Source organism: Procambarus clarkii, chromosome 13, assembly GCF_040958095.1.
Source record: "Procambarus clarkii isolate CNS0578487 chromosome 13, FALCON_Pclarkii_2.0, whole genome shotgun sequence".
NCBI lineage: Eukaryota > Metazoa > Arthropoda > Malacostraca > Decapoda > Cambaridae > Procambarus > Procambarus clarkii.
Genome location: NC_091162.1, coordinates 4712970 through 4726046, shown reverse-complemented (window position 1 = coordinate 4726046; position 13077 = coordinate 4712970). Strand labels below are relative to the sequence as shown.

Here is a 13077-nt window from a genome sequence, read left to right as displayed (position 1 = left end):
TGTGTATCACGGAACATTTATACTGATATATGTTATTGCATTCACATGCTGATTTTCCTTGTATACGTTTATATATATATATATATTATATATATATATATATATATATATATATATATATATATATATATATATATATATATATATATATATTCTCTTGTTGATAGTGCAACAGTGTATGTAGACTTGATCTACTTGAGGAGGTTGATAGTATCAGGTGGTGAACCAGGAGATAGGATACCACTTGATAAGCTGATGATAGAGTTCTGATGATGTTGGAGTGCAACCTGATTGTAATAGTATAGAGTATAGGATTCATTATTATTATATGTATGTATGTATTGTGTATGTGCTTTGTCCAGTAAATGTATTCCAATTTGCTGGTGTTTGCCCTTGTCCTAGTGAGGCTTCCCAGGAAATAGTAAATTTACCTGCCCGAAACGCTGCGCATGCTAGTGGCTTTACAAGACTGTAATTACCATATTTGTATCCTCACATTCCTTATTTACATTCTTGTATATGCATAAATAAATAAATAAATAAGTAAAGGAAGGGAGCGAGAGAGAGAGAGAAAGAACCAAGAACCACCGCAGTGGACAGGGTAGGACGGAAAACTAGTAAGTCAAAGGGGAATGAGGAGATCATATCACATAAGGAGAGAGTGGGGAGTCACAGCGGCTCGAGTGGGTGTGTGCACGTGACAACGAGGCTAAGTGTTGGAGCTGCATCCCCTAAACGTGTGACGTTGAGCCCCTCTCCAAGAGCCAGAAGCGCCTAGTGTGATCTCGTAGTGAGGTATAAGCACTCTACCGAGTTGTGGGTTGTCCGTAAAGGAGGAACAACACGACAACACCAACACAATCTATAATACCGGGTACATGATGTAGGAGTCTTAGAATATCATAGGTGATACCGTCCTCACCCGGAGCAGGTGATGCTACTGCCCCTGGAGAGGGCTGCATCCAATTCATAATCTGTATATAGAACATCACATTCATCATGTTGCTTGCTCAACTTGAAATTTATGAGAGCATTTCTGTATGTGGACCTCGCCTGCAATTTCTCCCTAGTGCTAGCTGGTAACATCTCAAAGCTGGAAACCTGAACCCATCTTGTAATTAACTGATTGGCTTTCTGTTGCGGGTTTGGGTGTAAAACTTGTCTATTATTTTTAGCAATAATTTAGTTTATGCCTTTCCAGGCTTTGCCCAGGGGAGTATGCAGGTTAAGTCCACAAACAAAACCCTCCCATTCATTTTGTCTGAGTTCAGTCATTATCTCCCTTGCCGCGGCAAGCACGGCCTGAAACAGTTTTAATATTCGAGGAGTTCTGAGGCTCTTATATGCTTTACCCGCTTGTCTAGCAATTGACGTAAGTTCTTTCAGTTTAGCATCATCATAGTACTGGTTGTGTGTGACCTGCTTGCCGGTACGTCTTTTTGTTTGGTGTTCACGAATATTGAACATCAACCTCACTATTGTTGATGGCTTCATAGGTTTTATTCACGAGGTCATCATAAAACTGTTGTACATTCTCAGGCTCATAATTGTTATACCAATGTTCAATGCTGTCTATAAAGAAGTTTTCTTGCTCTTTCCTTACTGTTAGCCTGCGTCTACTCAGCTTAGTGCCAGGTAGGTCAACATTAGCCACGTGTATGTTAGCTGTTATGGCTAAATGGTCAGTCATTAAGTCATCCATAATATCAGTTTCATGAGTTGTGTATGACAGGTTAAAGCCAATGCACCTATCGAACACTCCTCCATATATTTGCATTGGTTGATTCTTACTGATAACTTAAACATCATCATATGAATCGAGAAGGCCAACAATCTTCTCCGGTTGGTGTTTACGAGTTACAATACAAATACAGTACAAATATTTATTCAGATAAAGTACATACATACAAGGTAAGATACAAAAGTTGATGGATTTATAGATAGAGCTAGTACATACAATGCCTAAAGCCACTATTACGCAAAGCGTTTCAAGCAGGAAAAACACTAAGACTAAAACTTAATACTAATTGAGATTAAAGTATAAATTGTGTTGAAAAAAATAAGAAAAAAATGGAAAAAGGGGGGAGGGGGGGAAACATGCAGAAAAAATACAATTTGGTCAACAAACAGCATTGTTAAAAATAGTAGACATGGGTTGACATTTTAGGGGTGAGGTAGGTTACATGGAGTTAATGAGGTAGTGTTTAGTTTTTATCTTAAACTGGTTGAGAGAGGTACAGTCTTTAACATGGTTGGGAAGGTCATTCCACATTCTGGGTCCCTTGATTTGTAAAGCATTTCTAGTTTGACTAAGTTGTACTCTTGTAATATCAAATAGGTATTTGTTTCTGGTGTGGTGCTCATGGGATCTGTTATCAGTTGATCTCTTAATTGTTTGTGCTTAGCATTTAAATCCCCAATTAAGATTTTAGGGTCAGTATGTCCAAAATTAGGTAGGTCTGTGTACTGGAGGAGGCCAGTAGGTGCTTAGAATCCAGTTTATGTAATTCTGGGTCTTGGCTGCCGATGTGTAATGGCGGTCACCTACCTGCCAACACTTATAGGTACAATGTTGATGATGATATTAATACTAGAAAATGAGACGTAATTTTATGTGACAAAAATCATAAACTGTTATGATTTTGGGTATCCCGTGCGTCTTCCCTTTCCTGTACCTGGGCGCCACTGATCGCCCTGGGAGCCCCCCAGTCTACCACGGGCTGAGACACTACCTATGTCACGGCCTTGCACCCATAGCGAGTGGAAAAATCCAGCCTTACTTCTGTCACTCCCGGCTGGACTTGCCCGCTGTAACACTGGAAAACACACAGGTGAATCTTGCCCACTCACCCATAATCAAGGTCGCCAGCTGGGTAGCTGTATTCACGTCCCAGCAACTCTTCTTAGTGGTCTTATTAATTATCATAAGCCAAGGACTCAATGCCAGATATAATGCAGTGCAAAATTGAATAAGTTACTCAACTCGCCCTTGACATGGAAGGCTCACTCAAACTAAAAGTGATGCTAAATTTACTGGAGAAAACTATAATAGATCCTCAAGATAAATAATATGTAGGACTGACAGACGACGGCAACACTCTTCGCTCCAACTCTGGTAACACAGTTAATTGGACGATTTAAATGCTTCACTCCTGGCCTCTTGAAATCAGCCACCTCCTCTCTTTGCCACAAAATGTCCCTGCTCCCACACACATAGGTGCACATATAATAAATATATTCTGGAGCATAGCCTAATCCTACCTCAATGGCAATAAAAATAATAAAGATAACAATCACATAGCATACAGGTTACTCTAGCTCTAATAGATCATGGGGTAATGGGAGGGAATTTATTTACCTTAATACTATCTGCTACAAAGTCGACGCATCCTCTGACGACGATCGTTGAGGTCCTCTGTTCCGGTGGTTCATCCTCCGTTGGTCAAGATCCGGTACACATAAGGTCCTTAGATGACTGGTAGATGCGCGTCTTCTCCGTGCTCACTCCCGGAAGGCAAGTCCTTGTTATGGGGATCATGTGGTTGTACTGAGAGGGCCAATAGTTACAATCAAAGGAGTTCCTAAAATAGTGGAGATTAGATAGGTCCCGGCCCCCAGGGAAGAATATTCCCAACAATGAATACTTGCTTGGATAGATTAACTTCTGCTGTCTAAGGTAGATCATCTACTCCACTTCAACAGGATGAAAAGATACTCCCAGCTTATTCCTTATTTAATAAGCCCTCTAATAACCCCCACATACACAAACTACAATAAATCACTTTACCACTCTACCTTACGTTAAACACCTTGGTCCACATAAGCTGGATGTAAGGTTTACAATTGCAAACTAGGGTAAAGACTACTTTCCTGAAAGGCACTTGTAAAGGCTTAAGATAGCCTGGGTAAACTTGAACACACGTGGGTTCCCCAGTCACCCCTAGAGTACAATTAGGGATACCAAATCACTGGCTAAGAATACACACTCTCTTAAACATACACCTAACTTGTAGCACGTTAAAATCGGAGAAAGGTACTTATCTTGGACATAGGGTATTGGGAGAGAAGGAGGAGGAGAACAGGAAAGAGGAGGAGGAGAACAGAGCCCACAGGAAAGGTGTGGTCACCACCACAGCTGCCACAGAGAAGAACCAGCAAGCAGCTCTCTCAGCCTACAGTGATGTTGCCCGGCGGATACTCGACTGATCGTATGGTAGCAATCATCACAAGTATTCCCAGGCATTCATTACTACTTACTTTAACATTTCTAAGAATAGCTGATATCTAGCTTTATATTATATTTAATAATCAACAAGCACAGAGTCTGAATGCTCTGTGAGTAACAAGATTTGTCTTACATCTGGCAAGGAAGACGGGAACAAATGCATACCCAGGTTTTAAGGAGCCATGAATGTAAATGTTATAGTTAATTAAATATCCCGGACTGGAACCTATTTACCCTCAGTGCTGCTCTCTCTGACCTCTCCCTCGCTCTCTCCTCCTTTTTCATGACACCGTCTTCGATGTTGCCCTCCGCTCTATTCCTCACTCTTCCTCTCGGGGTCCACGGAAGTGCGTTCCTTGGTGGAATGCAGACTGCTCGGGCTGTCCGCTGTAAGCATGCAGCCTGGAAGAGACACCACCGTCGGCAAACGGCCGATTCTTTTCTTTTCTTTCGGAAGGCGAGTGCGGTGGCCCGTAGGGCCATCCGTACGGCTAAACGTGAATGTTGGGCATCTTATGTCGCCACCATTACGTCCGAAACTCCTATGCCACAGATCTGGAAGCGTATCTGCAAGATAGCGGGTAAGTTCGTTCTCGATGTTTCACCAGTCCTTCACCTCTGTGGTACTCTTGTGGCAGACCCGTTGCAGGTTGCTATCGAACTGGGTTCCCACTTTTCTTCTATTAGCTCTGGTCTTCATCTTCCCCAATCTTACCTTCTTCGTAAACCTGTCCTTGAATCTCGTCCTTTAGATTTCTGCACTCGTCTTCGACTTCCCTATAATGATCCCTTCTCTCTCTCTGAACTTCGTTCTGTCCTGGCCCTCTGCGGTTCTACGGCAGAGGGCTCCGATGGCATTCATTATGAGATGCTTCGCCATCTCCCTCCGTCCACGTCTCAGGATTTACTGAGTCTGTATAATCGGATCTGGGAGTCGTTGTCAGTCCCTAAGAACTGGCTCGATGCCGTTGTCCTCTCTGTTCACAAACCGGGGTCTCTGGGAACATCCCCTAAGGACTTTCTCCCTACTGCCCTCACAAGTTGTGTCTGCAAACTCTTTGAACATATGGTTAACGTTCGTCTGATGTGGTTCCTGGAACACCATCACCTCCTCTCCCCTTCTCAATTTGGTTTCCGCAAGTGCCGCAGCACAACAGATGTCCTGGTGAACATGGAGGTCTATATTCGTACTGCTTTTGCTGCGAAGACCTCCATTGTTGCCGTCCTTTTTGACCTGGAAAAGGCTTACGACACAACTTGGCAGTATCATATTCTATCCCAGCTTCATTCTGTTGGCCTTCGTGGTCATCTCCCTCTCTTTCTCCACAGCTTCCTCTCTCGTCGTTCCTTTCGGGTGCGCCTTGGTACCGCTCTCTCTGCCTCTTTTCAGCAATACGAAGGTGTGCCCCAGGGTAGTGTTCTGATCACTACTCTTTTTCTGGTTGCCCTCAATGGTCTTCTTTCCTCTCTTTCTTCAGGCGTCTTCTCCGCTCTCTATGTCGATGATCTTACCCTTTGCTGTCAGGGTGAGGATTCGCCTCTCCTTCAGCGTCGGCTTCAACTTGCGATTAATGCCGTGTCGTCTTGAGCCACCGATCATAGCTTCAAGTTCTCTTCTACTAAGACTTGTACCATGACTTTTACTCGAAAACGGGTCGTTCTTCGTCCCTCTTTGTCACTTTATGGTCATCCCCTTGAGTACAAAGATTCTGCGGAGCTTTTGGGGTTATTCTTTGACACTCGTTTGTCTTGGTCTCCCCATATCTCTTACCTCCATGTTGAATGCTCTAAGACCCTTGCCCTCCTTCAGGTATTGTCCCATACTTCTTGGGGAGCAAATAGGCGCACTCTCCTTGCTTTACATTCCTCTCTCGTCCTGTCTAAGCTCGATTATGGTTGCCCTGCTTACTCGTCTGCTTCTCCTTCTACTCTTCGCCGTCTTGATGCTTTGCACCATACTGGGTTGCGCCTCAATTCTGGTGCCTTTCGTTCGACTCCCGTCCTTAGCTTGTATGTTGATACTGGCTCCTGTCTCTCCAGGACCGTTGTGATCGCTACTGTCTTTGCTATCTTGCACGATCCTTGCAACATCCTTCCTCTCGCCTCTGACGTGCTTTAACTTTTACCCCTCCTGCGGTTCCTGTTCCTCTTCACCACCTCCCTCTTTCTGTCCAGTTATCTCGCTTACGTGATTCTCTTTCCGTTCGTATTTCTAATATTTCTCCTTGTGTTATTCCTTCTTTGCCCCCGTGCAGAGTCCCCCTTCTGCAGTTTTGTACATCCTTGAGCCACATCCCTAAAGCTTTTACCCCTTTTACGGTTCTAAAACGCCTTTTCCTTGAGCACTTTTCTTCTCACTCGCACTCCATTTCCGTCTTCACTGATGGGTCTAAGTCTGTGGATGGTGTTGGCTACTCTGTTGTTTTTCCTGATCACACTTATATGTGTCGCTTACCTCCGGAGACTAGCATCTGCACAGCAGAGCTTTATGCTATTCTCTATGATCTTCGTCTCCTGCTCTCTCGTTGTCAATCTTCCTTTGTAGTTGTTGTTGACTCTCGTAGTGCCCTCATCGCTCTCGGGCCCTTTAATCCGGTTCATCCAGTGGTTTTCGAGATCCAGCATTGGCTGTTTCTTGTTCACAGTAAATTTAAGTCGGTTGAGTTTTGTTGGGTTTCCAGCCATATTGGTGTCTTTTTAAATGAGCGTGCGGGTGCTGCTGCCAGGGAAGCTGTCTACTCTTGTCCCATCTCTCGTAAAAGTTTTCCTTATTCTGACTTTTACCCGGTTATCCATTCCTCCATCCTTACCCGTTGGCAGGCTTCTTGGTCGACTGTTACTGGTAACAAACTATGTTCTCTTAAAGGTTGTGTGTCCTCGTGGCCGTCCTCCTGCCACCGTAACCGGCGATGGGAAATGGCTCTGGCGAGGTTGCGTATTGGCCATACTCGCTTAACTCATGGTCACTTGATGGAACGCCGCCCTGCTCATTGTTGTCCTAATTGCAGTGTCCCTCTTAAGGTCTGCATATCCTTGTTGAATGTCCTGACTTCCGGGACGAGCATTTGTCTTGTTTTCCGACCGTCCCCCGCAGTCGCTTGTCTCTCGATAGTATTCTTGATGACTCTGATACTTTTGATATCATTCGCCTTATGCGTTTCTGTTCTCGTATTGGCGTCCTTGGTGATATTTAGCACCCTCTTATTATCCCGCACATTTGATGGTGCTACACAGCCTTCCCAGTTTGGTGCCTTCTTTTTGATAATTACTTAGTAATTAAATATCCATCTCACATGATCAAATCCTATGAATTAATGTCTACATTTATTTATAACTCAAATTGACCTCTGGTTTCCAATTAAGAACCTAGAGTCATAACACTCTTCCTTAGTGCTCAAGGCAGGTCCCTGCGTACGCCGTCTACCTTCTCGCACACTGGAACTGTAGACATACTTGCAGTATGGTTCAGTGTCCCCTTCTTACCCTTCCAGTGGACTTTACCTGGTCACAGCAGCTCGTTAGATATGTCAGAACTCGGCCTGCAGGGCGTCATGCACGACCCTCCCAGCACAAACGTCAACCTCCATCGTAGACTATCAGCAACAGAGCTCTTGGCGCTCTAACACCAACTTGGCCTTGCTTATGTATACTCCTCAGGAGTTAACTAATCTTCCTTGATGTCTATAGTATCAATGCGGTTGCTTGGGTTCACTGACTGGGGCTTCTTAGCTTCCAAACTGAGAGGTCACTTGAGCGTATCCGCGCTCAATGACATACAGTGACACACACTGAGCGCTGCAGGGTACTGGGCCGCCTGGTACTCTGCCTTGTGACGTCACACATTCAGGGGCGCTGCGCCATTGGTCAATCCCGTCACGTGACCTTACCTGGCCAATCACCAGACGGCTGGCACTTGGCTCCTTTGGCGGCAAACTCCTTGCCTTGGCGCAATCCTGCAACACAAAAGGGCGTAAGTCACTTGTAATGCCAAAACTAAAATAGCAAATTCATCTCACATACTATAACTCTTAAAACCTTTATATATATCAAACTGTTCCCTGAGCATCAGAGAAAGTGTAGGTTGAAGAGATATGACTCTTTATGCCTTAATAGGAAAGATGTAGGGTGGGACATCATCACAAAACTCAAATACTTTCTTAACGCTCAGAGGTGCAGAATGCAATTGGAGCGTGGCAGAGGTGTGGTGGTGGTGTGTTGTGTGTGGCTGTGTGGCGTGGTGCTGTGTGGCCAGCCCCGTGTCACCCTGGTCGAGTCTCGCTGGGGAAACTTCTTCATGGTGGAGAACACCACCTTGCCTGTGGCAGCCGCCTTCGCCATCCTTCCTGCCAACAGTATATGTGAGTGCTCACACAATTTATTCAGTTTCTCGCTGGTAAGAACACTAATTGCACTGAGTGTATTTAACTCTTGCGCAAAATGGAAATAACTCATATTTAAAAATAATAAAATTATATGTGACTTATTTGGTAAAATCTAAATTTCTAACTAAATCTAAGTTTCTAACTTGTAATACGAACAAATACCTTAGGTATTTGCATTATTCTTTTTAGTCCATATTCCTGTGTGGGCCCTGAGCCTGTGGCTGGCGCCTACTGGGTGTTACTCAGTCCAGTCTTATTCTGGAGGGGGATGAGAATATATGACTCATGTGTTGACTTCAGTAAGGTTATCTACAAATTTCTGAATAGATTTTTCTACGTGGTTAAATATCATTGGTAATTTTATTTGAAGAGTTATTTTACACTGTGTTAGACAATGTTCCAGTGCTTTACAATGCTGATATTTAATTGTAATTACATATAATTACATTCCATGTAATTGTCCACATTTAAAGTGTATAGTTTTGCAACTTCCTTTGATCTTGTATTCATACATAATTTGCACGAATACTGTGGGAACCGACCTGTGAGATTTATATTTATTTAATTTATATGAATATATGTAGAATTTATATTTACGTTAATTTATATACTTCGATAGCAATTTGTATAATGATAAGTGGACTGTATTTCTGCAATAATCTCTTAATCTCACAAATCGATCCTCTACACATTAGGGGGGTTTATTAAATTAATATATATGCAGCCAATCAAACTGCAGAATTAACTACATACATTGAAAAGGTTCCTTATCTTATTTGTACAGCAGGTATAACCAGGATGTAGACCACATTTTCCCTCTTTGAGGTAGCTTCCACGTGCTGGTAACTGAAGCACAAACATGCTTCCTCGTCTTGACCTGTTAAAAGGGCGCTAGCTGTGAAGCCAGAAACCTAGTATATGACAGGTATTTCAGAGAAACATTGTACATGGAACAATAAAGACCTGGCTTAATTACCTTTAGTATGAGGCGATTTCGCGTTCTAACCGGCTAACCCTACCCAATGACATTAATGGCCACTAATGATAGATAATGGGTTTCGGAAAGAACACTTAACTTGAATTTGTAGACAGCGTGTTGATAATGGTACACTTTTAGTTTCCATAACACTACGTCCAAGTAAAATTAACAGGAGCCGAATTTGCTCCCGTGTGAGCCTCTGGTCTCGTATAAACAACAATGGCTGCATCTAACACTCCATACTATTGACGCCTGGCCGACATTGTCCAGATATGATAGGAGCCAAATTTGCTCCACACGTCTCGGAGGTGACACAACAATGGCTGCCCCTCCTTCCTCACTGACGCCTGGCTTACATTGTCCACATGTCAGAAAGTGATAGAAGGGTCACATTTACTCTACTTTAATATTGATAATTAAGTTGATTTATATGAGATGTTTTATGATGGTAAAGTCCAAAGATTAATGTATTTAAGAATAATTCCCACCATAATAGGTGGTGAATTATAATAGTGTGTGGTGATGATATCCCGTTTTCTTTGGACGGTAATTCCACTACAAGTTACGTTTTCTATGGGTAACTTGTTTATACAACACAGCTATTATCTGTATGATATATTAAATGGTGTCGGATTTTCCGACATAATTCCCCAGGGGGCTGCTCACGGGTCGAAGTCCTATTTAGAACAGACGAACACCGATACTCCTCCTTCGAATTATTACATTAATTTGATGTTAGTAGTTAGTAATCACACATTTGTGTGTCTGTTCGTACAGGACGGATGTCCCGTACTAGAGTTGCAGGGGTTAGAAGTCTAATGCGATTTCATTTCCCTGTTAACTCTTGAAAGGCTAATATTCAAGCCTAATTACATATTATTTAACCCAGAAGACTGGATGTGATCAAGTACTACAGTCAAGTATGATTCAGGGACTGCAGTGAGATCAGTGACATTAGATATAACTTGAAGTTTGTTCAGGTAACTAGTCACTGATATATAAACACTGAGGCCCATGGAATACATCTTGATTAAATAATAAATGTATCAAATCAGTCATCAGATTTATTAGGGTTTAATTTAGTTAATTGACTCAGAAGATTGAATAGCTCATCATTAAAGAAGTATGGTTCTGAGACTGCAGTGGGTTCAGTGACATTGGTTGTAGTGACTTGTAGCTGTTTTAGGCTACTGTTCACTGATTTGCCACTGAGGCCTCATGAACTCATCTTCAGCTTTAAATGATGATACTAACATCAACCTCTGTTGGTATAGTCAGCTGTAATCTCCTTAGTATAATGCTACTGGAGAAATATAATCAGCTGACAAATTTAGATTTCTACTGGTATTGTTTATCTGCTGGCATAGGTCTCCCCAGGCTTGATACTGGGCCTGAGAGTAATTTACCTCCTGCAGAGTTTAACATGGTTATGCCCTGATATTTAGTAGGGCTACCAATGAATTGATGGTAGTAGTCTGTCCCCACAAGGACAGCCATTTGGCATTTGATTTGCTCAAATTTACCTGCAGCTGCTTGATAATAGCTTTCCAGGTCAGCATAATCAACTTGAGATTGTTGTGACAAATCTTCACATTTCTTGATCTGTCTTGTTAAGTGGCCTTTAAGACCTGCAAGGGTTCTTTTCATTCTCCCTGCATTATCCATACTGGCTAGTTGGTGAAGCCTTGTGGGGCTTGTACTTGGGCTGCTCATAATACTGAACAAGCACTAATGGTAGCCTAGGGTAAATTCTGCACTCGCTAGGCTGTAATCCTACCTCTACTAGAGGTTAGCACTTAAAATTAATACACATTATATATATACAATCATACACACTAATGATTTGAGTGATAAACCAGTGTCACTGGAAGTACCTTTAGGTTAGCTCTTCTATATCACCCTAGGATGGTAGAGACACTAATTAATCACTCAAAGGTGTAATGATCATAAGTAAATTATTATATATACAACTCAATTCGAGTTGATAAAAATTACACCCAAAATAGGGTCTGCACCATTCATTAATGGTGTTAGGTTATTCAATATAGTACAACTGACTATGGTAATAATGGGACTAGGATGAACGATAATAGTTCAACTAGTCAGTGTTAATATCCTACCCTGTTGTGGGTTGGCAATTAGTAAATATTATACTGTGATCACTAGTGCAATATATATTAAATAATTCTCTATTTTGGAGAAATAATATACACAATTATTGATAATAGCCTCTATGAAACTTCTAATATTATCTAGAAGTATTAAATATTATTAGTGACCTCGCGAAATAAAGTCCACAAAATTCGTGGATAATCTCTCGCGAAATGTAACACCACGAAATCCGTGAACAATCTTGCGAGGACACAGCCACTAATTTGGCTGTCATTTCACGAAATAACACGCCACCAAATATCTGTGGGTGTCCCTGAAACCGCTGACGAAGCTGATCTGAACTGAGCGGGGCTCGTGAACTTGCACGAGTCAACGCCGCCGTCTTGACTGGCTTTGTTTAAATCACACTGCACTAGTATATTTAATGAATCCACTGGTTAACTGGTTCATCCGGTACTAAGATGACCAAATGTGGGTTCAAAGGATCAAATAATCCGTCATCCGGTTCGAAGATGACCAAATAATGTGGGAACCGACCTGTGAGATTTATATTTATTTAATTTATATGAATATATATAGAATTTATATTTACGTTAATTTATATACTTCGATAGCAATTTGTATAATGATAAGTGGACTGTATTTCTGCAATAATCTCTTAATCTCACAAATCGATCCTCTACACATTAGGGGGGTTTATTAAATTAATATATATGCAGCCAATCAAACTGCAGAATTAACTACATACATTGAAAAGGTTCCTTATCTTATTTGTACAGCAGGTATAACCAGGATGTAGACCACATTTTCCCTCTTTGAGGTAGCTTCCACGTGCTGGTAATTGAAGCACAAACATGCTTCCTCGTCTTGACCTGTTAAAAGGGCGCTAGCTGTGAAGCCAGAAACCTAGTATATGACAGGTATTTCAGAGAAACATTGTACATGGAACAATAAAGACCTGGCTTAATTACCTTTAGTATGAGGCGATTTCGCGTTCTAACCGGCTAACCCTACCCAATGACATTAATGGCCACTAATGATAGATAATGGGTTTCGGAAAGAACACTTAACTTGAATTTGTAGACAGCGTGTTGATAATGGTACACTTTTAGTTTCCATAACACTACGTCCAAGTAAAATTAACAGGAGCCGAATTTGCTCCCGTGTGAGCCTCTGGTCTCGTATAAACAACAATGGCTGCATCTAACACTCCATACTATTGACGCCTGGCCGACATTGTCCAGATATGATAGGAGCCAAATTTGCTCCACACGTCTCGGAGGTGACACAACAATGGCTGCCCCTCCTTCCTCACTGACGCCTGGCTTACATTGTCCACATGTCAGAAAGTGATAGAAGGGTCACATTTACTCTACTTT

General features: G+C 42.2%; 1 protein-coding gene across 1 annotated transcript in view; it reads left to right on the top strand.

The window, feature by feature from the left end:
* The window catches only part of LOC123757364 (uncharacterized), a 74063-nt gene that overhangs the window by 27442 nt on the left and 33544 nt on the right, over positions 1-13077 (top strand). Inside the window, exon 2 of the mRNA XM_069324144.1 lies at positions 8394-8583. Coding sequence (XP_069180245.1) covers positions 8403-8583 — 181 coding nt within the window. The 5' untranslated portion in view covers positions 8394-8402. The remainder of the gene's footprint in view (positions 1-8393; positions 8584-13077) is intronic.